The sequence below is a fragment of the Esox lucius genome, chromosome 15 (assembly GCF_011004845.1).
Source record: "Esox lucius isolate fEsoLuc1 chromosome 15, fEsoLuc1.pri, whole genome shotgun sequence".
In the NCBI taxonomy this organism is placed as follows: domain Eukaryota; kingdom Metazoa; phylum Chordata; class Actinopteri; order Esociformes; family Esocidae; genus Esox; species Esox lucius.
In genome coordinates, this window is record NC_047583.1 from 12196178 (window position 1) to 12218131 (window position 21954).

General features: G+C 42.8%; 1 protein-coding gene across 8 annotated transcripts in view; it reads left to right on the forward strand.

Annotated features, from left to right (window-relative positions):
* ldlrap1b (low density lipoprotein receptor adaptor protein 1b) overlaps window positions 1-20537 on the forward strand; it is a 38659-nt gene extending 18122 nt beyond the window's left edge. The window contains exons 2-11 of one of the 8 annotated variants that reach the window (XM_034297477.1): window positions 3465-3607; window positions 5486-5598; window positions 7028-7142; window positions 8029-8101; window positions 11175-11270; window positions 14714-14847; window positions 15245-15279; window positions 17533-17692; window positions 17902-17945; window positions 18224-18340. In XM_034297477.1, coding sequence (XP_034153368.1) covers window positions 3465-3607; window positions 5486-5598; window positions 7028-7142; window positions 8029-8101; window positions 11175-11270; window positions 14714-14847; window positions 15245-15279; window positions 17533-17692; window positions 17902-17934 — 902 coding nt within the window. In that variant the 3' untranslated portion in view covers window positions 17935-17945; window positions 18224-18340. Of the gene's footprint in view, window positions 1-3464; window positions 3608-5485; window positions 5599-7027; window positions 7143-8028; window positions 8102-11174; window positions 11271-14713; window positions 14848-15244; window positions 15280-17532 lie in introns of all 8 variants that reach the window. The other 7 variants (XM_034297480.1, XM_034297476.1, XM_034297478.1 and 4 more) reach the window with 7 other exon arrangements.
* The last annotated feature ends 1417 nt before the right edge of the window (window positions 20538-21954 follow it).

Here is a 21954-nt window from a genome sequence, read left to right on the forward strand (position 1 = left end):
GTGCACCCTAATCACCACTGCCTCTGCTGGGAGAGGGGTATTATCATCCACACAAAGTAGCTCCCTCAGTGTAAGCTAGTGTGTAAAAATAAATAAAAATAAGACTGGCTCACCTCGCTCTCAAACATTGAGTTTGTCTTCAAAGGGTGGTTGTGTTTGTTGCTATTTCAGAAGTAATTGGCACATTGAGAATGGGCTCTATCACGCAATTTTAGGCATGAAAGCGTGTGAACGTTATTTAATTTTGTACTTGATTTCGTTCTACTCGGCTATCTCTTACCCTGCGGCAGGCTGCTCCTATGGTTTCCTTTAAGAAGTTTAGAGGGAGAGTGCAAAAATGAGGTCGAGCGAGGGAAGAGGAGGAGCGGAGCCATTTACATGGTGCTCAGAAAGACAAAGACTGCAGGATTATACTGAGGTTCAGCATGTGAACTGTTGGTCAACCCCGCTGCCTCTTCTGGGGATTGGTCCCAATGAACCATGCAGCAGACTTGTGTTGAGATGAAAGAAACTGGAAATGTCCCACAGGTCTAAACCGAACATTTAACTGGAAATGTCCCACTTGGTTTCGTAGGTCTGATATGCCAGTCGCCTGAAAAGAGACAGCTGGTGAACGTAGTGCCTTTTCAGGCGAATTATTATCGTTTCTAATGTCCTTTCATGTAATGGCCTAGAGCTTTTAGGACCCTTCTGATCAGATCAGTGCCATTTTGATTTACCTATCTTAAATCATGGAACCCTCTTGACAAAGTGAATTTAGCCTTCTTCATTAAATTATCTGTGGAAGTTGGCAGTCTGTCTGCTATCAAACACACATTCAGAATGTTTAAGTCTCTGCTGGCATTTTGCCTGTATAATGAGTTTAAGTGACTACACCTCCTTGTAAAAATGAAAAGCTACACCACCACAGTGGACACGTCTGTCGGCGTAGCTGCCTCCGTGCAATAAAGAGCGTCATTAGCTTTCAGGCGTTTTACACCGTAAAGTGCACGAAGTCCGTTAGTCCTTAATGCAGCCCCGGTGTTGGAATGACGTTAACCGGCCTGAGTGGCTGTGGGCTCTTGACCTCCGTCACGGGCGTTCAGCAAACTCTCCTGTCAGGTAACTATAGGCTCACGTTACCTCCCATTTAGACCATTACAGGTCATCCCATGTCCCTCGTTATCCTAGAAACCCTGCTTGCGTTTAGATGATTCGGAAAGGAGGGGTGTGTTGTGGGGGGGGGGGGGGGGCATTAGTGTAAAACGGAGGTATGGAAGGATCTAGGGTCACGGAAAGGACAAAGCCTGTATTTACTGAGGGCTGGACACTCAGGGTGGGATAGATTGGATTAACAGATTCCATTTTTCGAGAATGTTTGTAGTGTTTTTGTTTGTAGTCTGCCTACATTCAGAGCAGAGTGCTGTACATTTCTGAAGATTTATGCTCGCAAAATTCCTGTGTTCAGGAATCATAAGCTTCTTTCAAAATATGCCAGGCTAAACTTTAGGCATTTACACAGGTAGAATATGACTGTGGCTTTACTGGGAGATGGCGTGAGAATCACAGCCTTCATTGTTTTGCAGGGGAACTGGCTGTAGCCTCGATGGATTCCCATCCATGGGTGTGCCCTTTCCAAAGCTCTGAATTTAATGGCAGCCTGGTGACCGTTACAGTTGGCTGCATGATCATGTCTGCTTTCAAGACCACAGCATTAACATGCTAAAGACCTCCCAAGGGGGAGGCACTGGCCAGGGAACAGGTGGCTATGTCTCACGGAGGTCTCTGACTGACAGAACCGAGCACTGTGGTTTCTGTGAAAGCCAGTCCCTGGAGTGAGAAGTCAATAAAACTTTTAGTGTGTGTGTGTGTGTGTGTGCGTGCGTGCGTGAGTGTGCAAATAGCATCCTAGCTGTTGTGAATCTAGCTGTGTGTACTTCATTGTCTGCCTAATGACTTTATTACTGCAGTTTCTGAATTCAGAACTAGGAACACATGCTTGCCACATCCCCTATTAAATATGCCTGTTTGTGTGCACAACACAAGAAATTGACTTCAAAATGTTTTCTCATGTAATTATATTTCCATTTCTACAGATTTGAGGAAGTGCTGAAAAAAAAAAAAGAGGTCATAATGAAGGCTGTGCAAAACCATCATTGTCATTCCTCTGGACCCTAAAACAGGAAATGGGCTGGTTTAGTTGCAGCGTACTGGCCTGCCTTGCATATCTGGGCCTGTAAGAGTGCCCATTAAGTCAGTGTAATTAAGCTTGCTGCTTAGAGCTTGTGAAGTCACGCACAAGCAGCTATGTTGCGGTGGTGACTAGACAGAAGATTTCGACGTGCGTATTGCTTATTGCTGGGGTATTGCATGAGGATTCCCTTGTTCCTTTGGTAGAGAGAGGTCTCACGCTGAGGGCGAGGGGGGGTACATTTATTTATTCGGAACCTTGATCTCAGGACAAAAAACATGAGTAAAAAAATGCTGATGTATTGAGAGAACAGTGCCAAAAATTGTGAAATCGAACAAATGTCTGCTACAGCTAGTTACTCTGTATCCTAGTATAACCTAGTAACTGTTGTCTGATTTGTGACTGAATGCTTCATGCTTTCTGGTGACACAGAATACTGAGATTGAGTGTCCTTGAGCTGCTTACACTGCATTCTGGAGGAAAAAGTGTTACTGAAATGTAATGACAGTGCTCATATTAATGTCAAAACGAGGCAGTATTTGATTAACTGAACATTAGCGTTTTGTGGGAGAAGGACTGAGATTGAGTCAGATATGCGATGAAAAGGGCAACCACAGGTGTTACGATTGGGTACAAACAAAACTCACTTTGAACAAAAACAAAGGTAATCTCATTCTCCGTCTTGGAGAGAAAAGGTCTTTGAGAGAACAAGAAAACAATGCAAACTAGAGGGTTCAAAACACGCAATTCAAGTAACACAGGAAATGGGCGACGCAGGACTTGCAATGGCAGCCTTCCTTAACTCGTTGAGGAGGACAGCCTGAGTCATGCCAACGGTTATCTCGTCCAACAAGCGTCTGGTGCATAATAATCCTGCATTAATAGGAGCGATTACTTTGACGACGATCGCTTGTCTCCATCTTGCGCAAAAAGTCTGCTTGGAAGCAGCTCCTTGGCGTCCTCCCTGCGTTGAGCTCCGGGCGCCATTATTATAGAGGACAGCGAGGTGATTAGCCCGCTAAGGCGTTCACGATCATGACTGATTCCCCCGCGCTCACGAGCCACACAGGGCTGCTGCTGGGTCTTAAGGTCCGCCACGTGGATGTACTGTGACAGTGGTAAACACACAACCTGTGGACGTGTGCCACTGTCTCCGCTCGGGGAGCACAGTTTGTCCGGTTCCTGTTCCTTTACCTCGACCAGATCCAGACAGATGGCACAAAGGCGGTACGTCTCTCCACCCCCCCCTCCTCCCCCTCATATGTGACCCGTGTCCTGTTCTCTCTTCCCGTAGAGCTGCCGGAGAACTGGACAGACACGCGGGAGACCCTGATGGAGGGCATGGTGTTCCAGCTCAAGTACCTGGGCGTTACGCTGGTGGAGCAGCCCAAAGGAGAGGAGCTCTCAGCAGCCGCTGTCAAGAGGATCGTCACCACGGTCAGCAACACACACACACACATACACACACACACACACCTGACCTATACTCCCAGCCCCCAGCCTTCCCCACAAACTCTTGTAGATTTCCTTTAGGGCTGGGCTGTACTGCCCAAAAGCAATATCTTGTTTTTTCCAGCAGTTTTCGTTACTATAGATTGACAGCTCACAGGCTGTTGTAGGAACCTTTTACCGATGTAGCTGATACTTACTAATTTACTTTCATATTCAATGTAGATCTTTTTAAATCGAACAATTATGGTTGAGCGTGTCCATTGTGGTATTTTACTCTGACACGTTTGCAGTTTTACTGGTTACTGTACTGCGTTTAGCAACATGGTCACAGTGTTGCTTCCTTTGCTAAATGCTTGAGGTCTGGTGACTGATGCTTGGTGTCAATTGTATTGAGCAGATGTTTATTGAACAGCATTTTTCACTGTATAGGCACAAACCATATGTTTGGTGATACAGCATGTCATCTGTTATTTGTTGGTGCCAGTGATTTGCAGACTGTGACCTGCTCGAGGCACCAGCTTCTCAACTTGACTAGTGCTTTTTTCTGGATATTATTTGATCTTTGTTTCACTGATATCCATTTTGAGATTGACTGCTTCTTCAGTCCTCATCCTGGGCAACGCAGATGTGAAAGGCTGTTCATTATTGTTCATGATTGTTCATGCTGTGACCAAGAAGTGCTGTGCTACAAAATGTCCTGACAACAACTATAAGCAATGCTGTTTTGCCTATAAAGCATCCTGCACATGAAAAAATATTAATAGATATTAATGGATTAGTATGATGGAGACAATTTGCATATTGCACAAAGAAAAAAACATAATTCATCTAGTTAACATACTTAATCGCCCAGCCCTAATAACCTGACCTTGTTTAGGGCCTTTTTGAAAGCTATGCCAACCAGTCAGTGGGTGTTATAATGCTAATATTTCAATACCCTACCACTGTTCAAAGCACATTTACTTTCCTATTTAGTCTTAGTATCTTAGCCTTCATTAAAAGTCAACCTGCTGCATCATTCAGTGCCCCAAACCTACTGTGGCATTTCAACCACATGAAGTTAGTTCTAATTTATCTGTGGCCTGGTTGTTATATGGTACGAAGAAGGCTGCTGTGTTGTAACAGGCGGCTCACTGTTGCCGACGGAACCAGACAAGGTCCTGACGCTTCACAGACTAGGTGGCGATGTTATTGTGTTGAGTGGTTTAATGCTGGATTTGAGAGATTGGCTTGGATGACAACAGCAGCCTCGAGTCTCTCCACCGCTGTCCTTCGTTCTCTTTCCTGCGTGTGAACAGTGACACAGTGTTGTTGCCCGCGCAGCCCAGGGCTCTGTGATCGTTGGGTTCCTGAGTCCGGTGTGTGTTCTGAAACTCTTCACGCGCTGCTGGTTTTTTCGCTGTGTGTTGTTGGGAACCTTTTGCCCTGGTTTGGCTAAGTGCAGTGATTCCTGCCGAGTGGTCTAGATGCATCCCTTCGTTCTGTGGTGTGGAGTTGCCTAATAGTTCCAATTTCTCCAGTATAATTATATATTGTGGTTAGAAAGCTGTTATCTGCCCCCAGGGATTTTTCTAAATCGTGTGTTTTGTTTCTCTGAGGGATTTGTGTTTAGACTAGGGGCGTGAAGGTTTGATTAAAGCCTGCTGGTGTGAAGGCTGTGTTTTGTCTAGTTCTGTCAGCACCAGACCAGGTAGCTAAAATGCAAATGGACAACGCAGATCTTTATCACAGGATTGCACAGTGGCGTGTGATTGCATAAGCATTGATTCCATGACTGCATTATTAACATTCCACCTCCTTCTGAATCTGCATCTCTTGCTGCCTTCCACACAGTTTTTCATGTCTCTCTTTGCTCTCTTCTAGGCCAAAGCCAGCGGCAAGAAACTCCAGAAAGTTACATTAAAAGTGTCCCCTCGAGGAATTATCCTCTACGACTGTGCCTCTAACCAGCTGATCGAGAACGTCTCCATTTACAGGTTAGCCTCTACATTTACTAGTCTCCTTTTCACTGTCTAATAAGACCCTGCCCATATTTGAAAAATGTCAGGCCAAGTTGATCATTTTCAGCTTGCAATAAAACAAAACTACAACTCCACCCCCCCTCTTTCCTTCGAAACCGCCTCATCCATCATATTGAGCCTAAGACTGTTGGGGTTTTCAGGGATCTGAAGGACGGGGGTGGGGGGCGGGGGTGGAGGCCTGAATAGCGCTCCTCATCAGTCTCCTTTTCATCAGGAGGCCTCTACAACAGCTCTGTGAGCCACCCGACAGCTCCTGTATACACGCCTCCCTTTCATATTTCACAGATCCAGCTGGCTTGTAAGTGGTTAACAGGGTTGGAGGAGTGGAGTTTGAGCGGGAGCTGTGTGACTCTGTAAAGGGAACAATGACCGTGGACGACTTGTCGTCACACAGGGAGGCCTTGGCAGACTGAGGACAATCACATTGCTCAGCTTTATCACGCCGTTGCATATCCCTCTTTCTCTGAGACTGGACAGCCTGTTGCTAAACAGCTGTAACTCCAGTGGTGCCGGTTACGGTTTTGGTCAGTACTGTCATTCACGGGAGTCCTCCATTCCAGGCGACTGCCAGAGATGATGGAGGACCAGTATAGCAAATCGTTGTGTAGACATTCAGTTTCACAGTGCCTTTTACTCCCAACATCTGTCTTAACTCGCCCAGCCCTTTGTCATGTGTCTGTGAGCTTTTATAGAAAGCTTTTTATGTCACTGAATCATTTGTTTGACAGCTGTTCTCCTCAGAGTTGTTTTTTGCCGCTTGGTCGGACTGATCCACCCTCTCGTCATCACCCTGAAAACCGATTGACGTCACCGACAACGTCATACCTCTGAACATCTGTGGAACAACGCATGTTCCATGGGCCAGTGTTGAGGAAAACCAGACCTGTAGTTAGGAGGCCTGGTCCAGTCTGTTAATTTACAAACGGCCCCGGCAGACTGGGTGGACAGTCTTCATGGCTCAAACTGGGTTCAAACCACAAGCAGATGTACTCAAGTTGAAATTCATTGTGTGTGTGTGTGTGTGTGTGTGTGTGTGTGTGTGTGTGTGTGTGTGTGTGTGTGTGTGTGTGTGTGTGTGTGTGTGTGTGTGTGTGTGTGTGTGTGTGTGTGTGTGTGTGTGTGTGTGTGTGTGTGTGTGTGTGTGTGTGTGTGTGTGTGTGTGTGTGTGTGTGTGTGTGTGTGTGTGTGTGTGTGTGTGTGTGTGTGTGTGTGTGTGTGTGTGTGTGTGTGTTATTTGATGGCTTTATGTGGTGTGGAAATGAGAGGTCTCAATCTGATTGTACTGGGCTTAAAGGCTTAATGAAGATTGCACTGCGATAGCCCGGCACGACCTGCTTGGACTGAGGTTTTATTAAAACGGTGTCTTTCTATGACCTCCCCGCAGGATTTCCTACTGCACAGCAGACAAGATGCATGACAAAGTCTTTGCCTACATCGCTCAGAGTCAACAAAACGAAACTCTTGAGTGCCACGCTTACCTCTGCACCAAGAGGAAAGTGGTGAGTCTGTGTTAACGTTTGTTTTGGATGTGTGGATGTGAGTCTCTTTCCCAGGGGGGTTTCTGTATGACTGTGCCACTCCTCTTTCCTTCCCCTTGCTAATTTAGCTCTTGTCCAAAGGCCACACTTCCTCATAGCTACATAAACAACTTGTAATGATGAGACATTTATCTGAGCTGAAGGGACCAACAGAGTTTCATGTTCCTTCTTTAAGTGTGATTCTAGAAGGAGTTTCCTCTGGGGGCATGTGCTGTGACCCCTCCCTGTCTTAGTTTCTAGTTCTCATCATCTGTCATTGATGTTTTTCTCTGAAAACACTCAGACAACATCTTAAGGCCTATTTCCTGTGTTTGTCTGTCTCACTCTTGTCTGTCTCACTCTTGTCTGTCTCACTCTTGTCTGTCTCACTCTTGTCTGTCTCACTCTTGTCTGTCTCACTCTTGTCTGTCTCACTCTTGTCTGTCTCGCTTGCTCAGTCTGGCTCGCTTGCTCGCTCTCTGTCTGGCTGGCTCTGTCTCTCTCTCTGTCTGGCTGGCTCTGTCTCTCTCTCTGTCTGGCTGGCTCTGTCTCTCTCTCTGTCTGGCTGGCTCTGTCTCTCTCTCTGTCTGGCTGGCTCTGTCTCTCTCTCTGCCTTCCTCTCAATTCAATTCAGATTGGCTTTATTGGCGTGAAAGTTACAACTGAACAATATTGCCAAAGCATTTTACAATGTTACTATAATCATAAGAGTTCATACTGTATATATAGCATTCTGTTAATAATTGTATGTCACAAAATGTAGTCCCTCTCTCACTGCCTCCCCCTCTCTCTCTCTCTCTCTCTCTCTCTCCCTCTCCCTCTCTCCCCCTCTCTCCCCCTCTCTCCCTCTCTCCCTCTCTCCCTCCAGGCCCAGGCAGTGACGTTAACAGTGGCCCAGGCCTTCAGAGTGGCGTTTGAGTTCTGGCAGGCCGCCAAAGAAGGTAGGCATGGTCAGCCCAGTTGACCGGAGGAGTTTGACAGATGTCACATTGTGTATCTGTTATACTCCTTTTCCTCCTCCCTCTCTTTCTTTCCTTCCCTCCTAGTCTTTTATGTTTTCACCTTGTGGTTAGGGCTGTCATGATTGACATTTTAGTTGACGATTGTCACACGATTTATTGCGATTAACGATTTGTTTTATCATAGTGTAAGCCTAATAATATTGTCAAAATACACCTGGTGATGGTTCTTCAGATTTCTGGTGTTTGCGCTTTTGATCACCACCTTTCTGGAGAAAATCAGACAATTCGGCTTCTCCAAATAATTGCTTCATTTGGCTTTGAAACACAATGCGCCCAGAGCCGTGCAGCTGTGTTCGGCTTTGGAACTTACACTAAATTCCTAAATGTTAATGATTGCTCTTCACAAAATTTAATCGCAAAGCAATGACAATAAGATGTTCCTGTGCATGTAACATTTCACCTCTAGCTCTGCTGCACATTGGTTAGTTGTTTGAAATAGCTCATTCTAAAACTATTATGTAGGCATTCCTAACGTAGCAAAACGTGTTTCAACACTCAGTTGATTCAGTCAAACATGTACAAGGATGAATCATTTTATTTTCAAAAGTAAGCTTAAATATGCAATGGGACAACAGATATTTCTATATATGCATTTTAATGCGCATTATCTAATTAGGAAATATGGATGGAAATGACCACATTTTACTTACAAAGTTAGTAAAAAATTAGGTACACACCCTTGTGTTGTTTTCTTGTTGATATGACAACTAGGAGTCTTAAACGCTTTGTCTATAAACTAATAATGTTGTGAAATCACAACATGGCATTGCAAAACAATTCCAAAGTGGATTTAAACACACTGAAATTAAGAAGCACATTTTGTGCCTCTAACTTTCCGCAGAGCTGTCACACGCTCTGCTGCACCCCTGGGCTAGACATCCTAACTAAATGAAATGGACGTAAATCACCTGGTAGGCCTATTCGTTGAGACGTTTCTTACATTTGGAGTAAAGCACCCTTATTCAGATTAGAAACATATTATTTTGGTATCAAAAATTGTCATAAATGTATTGCAAACTGGCTCAAATATTGCGATCAGGCAATTATGTAATAATTGCGACAGCCCTACCTGTGGCCTCTACACCAGCTCTTTATTCTGTTCTCAGTACAGGCTAAATGAAGCTCCTCTCTACAGCAGCAGAATGAGAGAGGATTGATAGAGGGGAGCTGCTGAATCCCAGTGTAGTTCCTGTACCACGTAGCAACATATATTCCCCTGTCCTCACTGGCCTCGACGATGACCCCTTAGTGGCATGTGAAATAGTAGAGTGCCACTGGGACGGTCCAGCCTGTCAGTGAGCAGAACAGGAATGTTTCCCCTGTAGATCCATCCCGGCCAGAAAGGACTACCTGGCTTTGTTGAGTAAAGCCACTTTATTACAGGATGATAAGTCTGGATAAGGCTGATGTGGATGTTGACCGGGGCTCAGTGAGTCATTCCCTGAGGCCTGGATGGGAAGCCTTCAGTCAGTCTGTCCTGTGTCCTGTTTTAATACTGTGGGCTGTTGTAACATGAGCCTGTAGTGCAAGAGCAGGACTGATTCTAGTTTGTACATTTAATTTTATGTGCTCTAGTGTGCCTGTGCATGTAAAGACAGACTGAGCTTCTATGCTCTTCGCCTGGCTAAACAGACGGAATTTCTACACAATGAAAGTGCTGTGCAGGGGAGTCTGTGTCACAGCCATGCACGATTTTCACTGGGCAGCAGAACATGTAATGGAATTTACTGCATGTATGACTTCTATGGAAATGACAACTCCTGGGGGTATGGCAACGTTTTTCAGGGGTTCGTTGGCCTGATTAGATATTAGATGATTGTTGATCTTAACAGCCTTTTGATAGTGTTTTATTCCTGAATCATTTCCATTTTAATATTTAATTATTTTCCAGAGATCAAGGCAGCTGAGAGTTTGCCGTTTCTTTTCCCCTGCATCTCTGCATTTCAGAAATTAACGATAGTTGAAAAAAAAGTGCCGACCTCTCTCCCTTTGTCTCCCTATCTCTTTGTCTCATCAGTTTACATAGAGGCTGAGCCATAAGAGCTCTAACCCCTGTAATTTGCTAGGCGCAACGTCTTGTCCTTTTCCACACATTGTGGAAGATTGGGTTGGCGAGCGTGTGTGTGCGCGTGCATATCAAAGGAAGTAGGAGAGAAAAAGAGACAGACCGACACGGGCTCCCCCTTCCACCCCTATCAAGTTTCTCTACATCGCATCTGGCAAACATTCTTATACGCTCTCATCTCTATGCATGAGATGTACTCATTTGATGTGTATTTATAGTCAACATAACTAGCTAGTGCAGCTCTGATGTTGGCTGTTGGGAGTTGTTTAAAAGCCTGAAGGCACTCTCTTAACACCATGACTTGGGGCTGTCCAGTGCAGTGGTCCCTATGGAGGGAAGATGAGGCACAGCCACCCAGGGGATAGTTTGCGCCCCCCGCCACCTCTGGGCCACCTTGGCTCTGCTGGGGAACAGGACTCACAGGCAGGGCCAGACATGTTTAAGGAACCATAAAAAGGACTTAATGTAACATGCCCTTGAGGGACAAGCTTGGATGTTCTTTTAATATTCACATTAAAAGTAGTGGGAAAAGTAGCTATAGTAAGTCATCAGCCAGGCCTTTGAAGAATTTATCAAACCTGCTTTGTATGGTTTGGTTTGCTAGAGGCCATCCCAACTGTGTGTGGACATTTGACAAAGAATGTCACATTTAACCACACAGGGTAATGGGTGTATATGCAAGGGTAATATTGTGTTTGCCCGGTGCTTTGCGGTGCAGTGTAAACCCTGCTTCTGGTAGTCATCTTTTCAGTGGCTACTGACTGGCATGTTAATGTGGTCTTAGTGGTATTTTTAATCCCTCTTGTCCAACATGTGCTGTTTGGTATAATGCATGTAACGACTCTTACAGACAACAAACAAACCAACTAGTTCTACAAACATCCTCTCTGATTGGTCTCTCCCTGTCTCTCCCTCTCCCTCCTACAGAGAAAGAGAAGCGTGTGAAGTCTGGGTCGGATGGGGAAGCAGCCAGTAGTTTCCAGTCAGAGGGCTCGGCCAGCCTGGGCAGTCAGAAGGGTGGAGGTGAGTCACCAACGTAACGTCTCTGTGCCAGAGGGCCTCAGGGAGGGGAGTCTGTTTTTATGTCCTAGAGCAAGTGTTGATATCCATATTGAGTGTCCCTTGTCTAGAAATCCAGCTTAGCCCAAATCCACTGTGCTTCACTCACACAAGTTACTAGTCCCTTTCAGTAGTCATTCAGTGTGCTGTCATCACCCCACCTGAGTACACTTGATAATCACACCTTTCAAAGCCAAGGGAGCTTGAGCCAATCAAAGTCCCGCCCTCCCAGGTGATATCACAGCTCAGCCCTTCATTTCACTTAAGCCTCAAGCTTTTCTTGCAAACATTGTGATTTTGTTACTACTAGCTTTGAATTTAACTGTCCATTATAGAGAAGTGCACTTACCTTGACTGTAATTGTGGCCTTAGTTGTTACAGTGCATTTTTTTTGTGTGTATGTGTGTATATATATATATATATGGGAGCACATGAAAAACCACTAGCAGTGTTTTAAAAATATTTTTAAAACACTGCTAGTGCGTTTGTTTGGTAGGGCTACTGAAAGCTACAATGGGATTGACAAAGTCTTCCAAGTAGTTGTTGAGTTCTAAGTTTTGTTACAGTGGCTCAACCTTTGCTTGTTTAATTCTGCCAACTATTAACCACTAAGAATGTGCCCAAGAACAGAATGCTTCCATCTGACCTGGCTTCCAGCAGTACTTCCACCGTTTCTGACAAGTTTTCCCTGGTGTCTCAGCTTGGGTCATCTTTTGCATGCCCTTGTGAACCTATTTATGCAATTATGTATGGCAACTGTGCCCGGTTATTCTTAATGCATGAGTTGTCTCCTTGCACAGGTTTTGTACATGTGCTGATGGCAATTCCCCTGCCATGCATTCAACTTGGCTGCTGTCCAATCTGCAGCAACTACGTGATTCCATTATCTCAGCATGGATAAAGATCCCAATGGAAATGTTCTGTTGCAAAATAATTCATTGCCTGGAGAATTCTGAAATTCCTGGAGGCAAGTGGGGGCTTCCTACAAAACTGGCTACTGATGCATACAGAGTAGCCTGAAAACATCTGCTTGGTCATGCGTCCCCTCATCTGGCCAGGTGGACCCTAGCCAACTAGATTGTGATCCCTGTGTGGTCCTGGGTCAGCTCTGGATCACAACTAGATCTGGGCAATTCCTGGTTCTGTGATTTTTACAGACCCCCTCTAGAGAGGAGCGTGAAACCGTTAACCTGGAAATCCTCTTTCATACCGGAGAGGCTTGGTGTAAGGAGATTGCAGAACTGTCCCTGTTGAATATTTTTGGCTGTCCTTGAGCCATAGTGAAATGGGGTATTCCTGTGATATAGAGGTATTAACAGATGCAAAGTGCTAGAGGCTATTCAGCTTTATGTAGGAGACATGATGGCGTTGTCAGTCTGCTTGTTTCCCATACCGGTCACAATCACTTGTGTGTGTGTGTGTTGGTGTGTGTGCTTGTAAATGTGTGCTCCTGTGTCCTCTACTTGGAAGATGTAGTTTGAGAGGTCAGTAAAATGATACTCCTGGCTCAGTCTGCCACTCACTCCCTGGGGCAGGCCTGCCAGATGGTGCACAGACCCCGGATCCTCTCCGAGCACTTGCCGCCCCCCCCCCCCCATCCCATCCCAGTCTCAACCTAAGAACTCCGCACACAGCCACACACCCATCCCCAATGTGCTGAAGTACAGTTCTGCGGCGCTGCATCCTTCCCTGTCCCAGACAGACAGGACAGACAACTAATCACCTTCTGATAATTGCTTTCCCAGTAAAAGGGAAGATGCAGTACATGTCAATGAGGCCGTGTTGATTGATAGAGGGGAACTGCTGCGACATGCTGAGTTTGTCGTTCATGCTGACCATCATTAGTATTCACCCCCTTGGATTTTCTGCACATTTTCTGTGTTACCTGATGAAATCAAAGTGGATTTATTCAGGTAAAGTTAATTTTGTCAGTGAAAATTAAAAAAGAATGTAAATACAGAACAGAAAATGATTGATTTCATTAGAAGTCACCCCTTTTTGTCAATATTTAGTAAAGTTTCCTTTGGCAGCAGTATCGTCTGGCTTTTGCGTAGTTTCTACTGGCTTTTGCAAAGTCTCTACCAGCTTTGAACATCAGAAAACAAATTTTTCTGCCCATTCTTTGCAAAAATGCTCATGCTCTTTCCACATATTCCCAATTGGATTGTGGTCCCAGCTTTGACCCCAAACAAACAGCCTATGGCAAATTGGAGTGGCAACAAAAAAAAGACATCAATGTCCCAGTCCTGCTGAAAGATGAATCCCAGATCTCTTGCAGTCTTCAGCACGTTCCAGAATTTCTATGTACTTTGTTGCCCTCTGTCTTCACCAGTTACTTTTGTCATGTTGAGAAATGGTGTGCTGAGGAGGAAGGATATGAGGTGCTTAATGGACACAAATACTGCTATTAGATTTAAAGAACTTGATGGAAACTTCTCTTTTCAAGAGATTAAAAAAGTCTGTCTCACCAGGGAGCCAATAAGCAGCCACAAGCTATCGTCATTGGCAGTCCAATTTCCACCAATGTAAAAATATTCAAACGGGAGAACTGAACTAGCCTAACTACTATGTTTTGCAAATACTGTAAATCGTCCATGATTAATGTTTGCAGATAAACCTCTCTTAGCCACCTTGCTTTGATGTAGGGGAAAAGGAGGGGGCCTTATGCCCGGTCTAAAAACAGCTCCCTAGTCTAATAACAGCTCCTGTACCTACTTCATCCCAAGTCAAGCACTACTCACAAGCAGGGTAAAACCAAGACAAACAGACACACACTGCTGACTTTGAACCCTATTAAACAGCTGCGTCAACAGCAGCCGTAAGAGATGATCCCATTACAGGACAGTCATTATCATGATGAGGTGTAATTGTGTCTGGGGATTGTTCCATGGCCGCTTATCAACCAGATGGTAACTAAGAAACAGATGGGCATATTAATGACACACATTAGGAGGTGTAATAAAAGATTCTTCGTCTTGTTGTTATGTAGCCGTCATGTTTGCATCTGATGCAATGTGTGCATGGGCAGTGTTTCCACTAGACTGTTATCAGCAGCAGTGGCAAACCTTGCTGTACCCACACAATGTCAGTCATTGTGCTTTCAGAGGGCTTGCAAATACATACAAAATTGTATTCATGAGTCTGTCTGACAGTGGGTTAGAAAACAAATTGCTTGGATGCCAACATCTTGCAATATCAATTTAAGTATGTGCCTTTGCAAAATGTATAAGGGAAATATGGTTTGGTGGCATTATGAAAATAAGCGATCTAATACAGAATTTTACCAATGCTGTTGGATCTTAAATAGGTCCAGTTCTTTCCTCTGAGATTTAATATGTAAATGTATGCACTTAGAACTGAGCATCTGCTAAATTACATAAATGTAAATATTTCTCTCTGTTTTACAGAAGTGGCCACAGGGAACCTTCTAGACTTGGCAGAGGGGGCGAACGTGGCGCTTGTCAACTCTGTGACAGAAGAGAGTGAACCGGATCCTTTCATGCTGCACGACCCCACCACAGAGAACAACAATACTGTATGGGTAAGAGAATGGAACTGCTGTAGCTGCACAGGCTTGATAAGAGGAGCATGTTTATGGACGAGAGAATTGAGGCTTGGAGATCATAATATTTTCCCAGAGTATCTTTATGGGTTTGATAAAATAAACAATAAAATGGCTACAATACTGTATGGGTTTGATGGCAAACACACAGCAGAATGGCTACATTAGAAATGAACACAAAGTGGGGGATGGCTACATTAGGTTTGATAAAATGGGCACATAGAATGGCTACATTATACAGTATGGGTTTGATACAATAGACACAAAGCAAAATGGCCACATTATACAGTATGAGTTTGATAAAATAAACACAAAACAGAATGGCTACATAATCCAGTATGTTCTTTACCTGACCTCACCTGTTTTTGTCTTGCAGGAGCTTGAGGATGGTCTGGATGAAGCTTTCTCAAGGTGGGTAATTTCACTGTGGTTCATCCAGTCACTTTGCAGTACATATACACACAGTGCCAGTAAAAAGTTTGGACACACTCACTGCCAAGAGTATGCAAAGGTGACTGCTCCAAAAAATTTAACAAATAATGTATGTTGAATATTATAGTTTTTTGGTTACTACATGAGTCCATGTGTTATTTCATAATTTTGATGTGTTCATTATTATTCTACAGTGTATACAATTGTAAAAATAAATACTCTTGAATGAGTAGGTGTGTCCTAGCTTTTGACTGTATACACACACACACACACACACACACACACACACACAGCTCTGGAAATAGCCCAGTGGTTTGGGTTTGTCTCATAAATACTGACACACCCTTTTGTTGGCTCACCGTTGGGCCCATGCGGGATTCGTAACCAAGAAACAAGTTCTGTTTAGTTTACCAGCCTCAACACCACACTTGGTTATATTCTGCTTTCTCAGCCTCTCTTTCTATTGGCCAAGCCCCCACATGCAGTGATTTAACAGTAGGTTCATCTGCCTGGATTACAGCTTGAATACTACAGTTGGTAGTGGTTGAAGGATAAATACACAGAGCGCTGGTTTTCAGTTACACACAAACAGCAAGCAGAGGTTTATTGGACAGATCCAGGGGCTCATTTTAAGCCAACGCAACTCACGCCGAGCTCCGCAGAGTCCATCCTCTTTCATGACATTCAGTGGCCTTTCAGTTTGCCACATCACAACAGAAAACTTTGCTAAGATTTTATTTATCGCTCTGTCAAATTCCACTCTTATGTTGTTTCATTTTGCCCAGACTCATTGTTCTCCTGTTAGGCAACTCTGTCAGATAACTAACTGCTGTCTGCCAGAAGGGACAGGGTGCTTTAGAGACACAGGAATCAAGTGTCAACAGGCCATTATAGCACTGAGTATTTGCGTGCACGCTGTAATGACTCATCTCTGCTGCTATGATTAACGTAGGAACCCCATGGAGATGGGATGGGCTGTTAGGGCTGGCCATGGATCTCACAATAAGACGTATATCACAGTACTTGGGCACTTGGCAATATGATACTGTGATTTACTTTTTTTAAATTCAGTTCTTCCATAAAATGTCTCACCAAATGCCTGCTGTGCAGGGATGAAATAACCATGTATGTAGAAGTTCTTAGGAAAAATTCCCCTATTTAAAAAGATTGAGAACCATGTAGGAACTCGTTCAAGTCTTTCTATAAAAATGTGCTTATTGATCTGCAATACTTTTACAGAGTTGTGATGTAGTTTTGTCACTAAGTATCTCTATGTCCAACTAAAGTAATTCAGTGCCATACGGACTGACATCTATTTCCAAACAAGCCTTAAAATAAGGTTCTGTTAATGTCAATACTTGCAAACTCACTTCACCTTTATAGAGATGCATGCTTAAAGCCAGTACCAGTAGGGATGATTGTTTTTAACTATGTGATGACACTTGAAGGGGCAGTTTGCTGCTGGAATTTCTAAAATAACCACCTATAAGAACTAAGTATGGATTATTATTATTTATTTTTTTTAAGTTATAAACTGTGATAACTTTAGTTTTTGGTTGGACTATAGGGGTTTTCTAAACTTGGGCTATTTATAAGATGCCTGTGTATTGACAGTCAAGGATATTTTGGTTGTTGTTAATGTTTATTTCCTTTCTTTAGCTTGGGGAATGGGGTCAAGTGAGGTCAGAATTTTCCTCAGAGCTAGAGGAAAGAACTCTCTGTGAAAGGGAGTTTATTTGCAAATTGGCTGTTGTCCCTCAAACAAGCTGTGCGTGGTGTTTTGGGGTACCAGAGCTCTGGAAGCCATAGGACACCTGTGGTGATATTCAGACAGATTGGTCTACAGTCCCCTTAACCGGTTTAATCATCAGGGACAGTAATATGGTGCCCAGGAGTCGACCTCCGAATACTAAAACTGACCACACTGTCTTCACTGTAACACAAGGATTACAGTTACATCTGCTGCTTACTGCAGCTTTCCAGACACATTTTTATTTTATTTTTTATATCCCTCTGGATATTGTCTCTTGTATAACAATAAATGCCTTTAAATATTATTAAATGAACAGAAGTCAACAATCAAATCAATGATTGGTCTGTTCTATTATTTCTTTTTCTACAAAAAAGAAATAAAAAGCCAGATGACTTTAAAAAATAACTGGTAATTGGTGGTGCTCGTCATGGTGACAATTACAACAGCTGTCTGACTCATATTTCCTTTGCACCCTTCAGCCGCAGTCTGGATAGCTTTGAATCCTACTCAGGTAATGGCATCCTCCGTCGGATGTGCAGTGTCCCTTTTCACCCAGTCACTCCATTCACCACCCTCACCCCGACTCTCACAGCCCCCAAACCACCACCACATCCAGCCCATCTGTCAGAGCGTGGATGTGTAGGTTACAACCATGTAGCTGGATCTCCCTGTAGAACCATCCCTTTCCCAGGACCTAGTCTTTTAGACACCCCCAATGTAGAGGCAGTGGCTGGGTGATGCATAACTCAAACCAGGAGGGGGAGAGGTTCTCTTTCTCTCTCTCTCTCTCTCTCATTGTGTCCATGCCCTCGTGAACTTGGTTCTGTGTTTCTGCTTTATGTCATCAGCCATTTCACCGTTGTTGCCACATCACTGAATGAGTGATGAAATGGTGAGCCAGTTGGTGTTACTCGGGCAGATGTGGAGAGGTTAAACGACAAGTCTGGCGTGTGATTTTGGTCATTTGTTGTCACGTCTTTTTGTTGTCTGTAGAGTAACTCAAAGTCAACTTAGTTTTTGTAGTTGCACGTAGTCAAGTTGAATACATTCATCTTAATTTTAATGTTTTGAGTGTTGTCATTCTATCTTTTGTTGTGTCTTTTTGCCTGATAAATGCGGTAAGTGACACAGGAGTGCAGTATAAATTTATTTTCTTTCTTCACCCATCAGACTCGCTGAGTCTCGCACTAACCCCCAGGTCCTGGACATTGGGGTAAACCCTCAGGATTTCAACACTGAAGAGTGCCTATCTCCATCCAACTGGGACAAAATGGACTCAGGCAGCGCTGAAAAAGACGACCTGTTTGGGTTCTAAGGACAGAGCCACTGGATGGAAGGCATTTGCGGGAGAGAGAAAAGAATGGAGAGTAAGAAGGATGTGGGTGAAAGCAGAAGAGTAGCAGGAATTTGAGAAAGAAAAGTAACAGAGTTTGGTTCTCCCTGAAAGTTCACTCAGTGGCGTCATCTAGAGGTATTTGACAGTTAGATGCATTACCAGACTATCTGACAAACTCAGCAAGACCTACCTGAACTAAGAGACTCCAGAAGTCAGACCAAAGCAATATAACCATTTGCTTCTTTTCAAATAATTTTTAAAATGTTTGTTACATTCAACAGATTATTAATTTGTATTGTTTTTATTTGCCCACTATTTGTATGTATGTGTGTGTGTGTACCAAATTATGTACAGTATACAAATGCTGAAAAATGATGCTATAATTTATAACTTGTAACTGCACCCTTCACCAGTTGCTTGACATGTTTTTCCAAAATTAGTTTTGCTGGTGTCACAATTTGATTGAACTTTTATTTCCAAAGTTAAAAAGCGATGTATTCTATTACTTATGTAAACTTTCTAAATTGGAGCTATAAAGGTCTCTCAAAATGATCAGAAGTAAGTATGCTTTGAAATGCATCAAGGAAGACATCATTGATGTTCTTTTTCGCTTCCAGTCCTTTCTCCTCCGATCTGTTTCAAGGGGTTCTGAATAAATCAGAAGATGAGTCCTTGGAGGAATAAGGTTATAATATTTATTAGTATAAACCATGGGTTCCCAAACTTAGAGAAAGTGTTATCTGCTGTGTAAAATTTATTTTTAACTCCCAAAAACCTTTACATTTTAACTCATCATTCTTGCATCCCTGCCATCTCTGATGCTGGCCTGCTAAAATAAACAAGGGTCTTTTTTTTTAATTATTTTACTGACTGATCACCAACTTAATTAATGTTCTAAAATGTCTATAAGATGCCCATCTTATACATCAGTGATGTTAATGTAAGATTGCTGCTTCCGCCAGGGTTGCTCAGTCTTGTTCCTGGAGATGTACCTTCTTATAGGGTTTCTCTCCCACACCGGTTGTGACTAACCTGATTTTAGTTTTCATTCAGCTAATTATTAGAATTAGGTGTGTTCAATTCAATTTCGGTTGTAGCGAAACTACAGGATAGTAGCTTTCCAGGAACCAGATTGAACAACCCTGGCTTAGGCAATTTACTCTCTCACTGTTCTTTGAAAATAATGTCTCATTTGTAGCTTTAATATTGATATTTTTTACATCAAGGACCTGCGTCCTGTTATTAGACTCTCCACCACCCGGTACTAATCAGGCCTGGTGGTTGAGAAACCCAGGCTTGTACTGTTAGAGCTGCAATTTCAGGAAGAGAACAGAACCCGCTGTTTCATACAACTACATTTTGTGGCTACCCAACGTTGTATGGCTACGGGAGTTTACAGGCAAAACCCCTGTTTTATGTAAGATTTATTTTCTGTTTCTGTCACAATCCCATTTTCAAATTGGGTGGGCCCACATGGGGTCGCACCCCATCATTTGGGAAATGCCACATTAGGTGCTGGGGGAAAAAAGTATAGATATGCATGAAAAGTTTACACATCCATGGTCAGTGTTTGATGCAGCGTCGGGGATAATGCTTCGATTGTTATTACACATTACCATTTTAGCAGGCAATTTAATCCAGGGCAATTTAGTAATGTTCCCTAAATGTTACTGTTGATGGATTCAAAGCCACCAGCAAAAGGGAATGTCTGCCATGAAACTAAACTAATAATATTGAGTGAGGGTGACTCACCCACTCTGTGCTCAAAGGCTCTAATAATTGGGTATATTGGCTTGAACATGAACAACTTGTGTATACTGTAACTGTAAAGTGTGGTTTATATGTATGTTTATGTATAAAGAGGACAATCTTATTTTTTGTATTGCAAGATCTATTTTTGCACACTCCGCTAATCCCTCTCCAAAGCACATAATTTCATGTTGGGGATTGTTATAATAACCATTGCAGTTTTACATGTACCACTGTATTGTCTATAATCTTCTTTGTGCTTTTCTCTTTGGCCATTTCTTTTAGAGATATGGTGGTTTGAATAATGGTCAAGGCTCAGTGTTAATATTTCTGACATTTCTTGATAGTTTTGACATTTTATTTAAATAAATTGTAGTTTGTTACTTTCATTGAATTCAATAACGTGTATTCATCTTTGAAGCAATATTCTTTTATAGGATATTTATATTAAACAATTTAATTCGTCAATTGCAGGTATGTTTTAAATCTACTCGTGAGATATGGTTTTGTTCATAAAAAATGTCCTCCAGAATTATTGATTCATAAGTGAAAAATCAAAGTATTTTATTTAAAACAAATGAATTGCAAAAAAAAAAAGTTATTCAAGAAATTAATTTTTCTCATGTCACCTAGAAATGCTTTAGAACCAAATCTAATAGAAGTATCTCAATCACTGACAACTGTGACTTGGTCATCTCTGACCTGTTTCACTGGGTGTAAATATGAAGTGACACATGCCAAACGTCCTTATTAATCTTTTAACATGGTAGGAAGGGGGAAGGTCAGAAAACATAAAATGAGACATTTTAAAAGAAATACATTTTAAAGAAACACACACACACATCACTCACTGACACCTACATCCCAAACAATTAATGGCAGCTAAATGGCAACACGCACAACGAAAGCTATCCCAAACATACTGTAGATTAGGTTAGCTAAACTGCAACACCACTCAATTGATCTTGTCCGGTCTTTTGACCATCTCCTCAGCTGTTAAAAGTAAGCAACAGGGTTGCGCATTATTGACTTTGTGTGTACATGTGAAACTCTTGAATAGTGATTCCTGAACGATATGCTACATGCTCGCATGGATTCCCACAGGAGTCCAAGGGCCCGGGACAGAATCTAATGTTTATGACCCAAACCACAGGCCAAAATATAAATAGTAATGATATTACTGTCCAAAAAACAGGTCATTAACATTTTGTTTAATGTTTTAGTTCATAACTAGGACACATTCAAATCACTTTGTTTTCAACATAGGTAATATATTATATTTTCAATTCATAACCTCACAATCAGCCATTACTGCTACACGTTTTGACGTTCTCTTTTATATTTGTCTTTCCATTTCTGTGCTCTTTGTTTTGGTTGCATGGTGGCAATGTTTTAGCCAGATAGCTACTTAAATAGCTGAAATTGTTAAATATGAACATTTTACCTATCTGCACTAGGTATGATTTTGTTCAGTAAAACAAAAAAGCATTTTGCATTTACTCACCGGTCAGAAAGCGGTACCACACCAATTCCCAATATGAAAGCTTGTAGGAGGTACAACAATACTGAATAGTCCATAACCTAACCCAGTGGTTCCCAACCAGGGGTACTAGGACCCCTGGGGGTACTTGGCCTTTCCACAGGGGGTACTTGAAAACACTCAAGACACCATAGACTTACTAGTGAAATGAACATGAGGGGGTACTTCAGGGGTACTCCAAGCAGTGCAAATTCTTTTTGGGGGTACAGTACCTGAAAAAGGTTGGGAGCCACTGACCTAACCAACACGTGGGACGAACAGCAAATTTTACTAGTA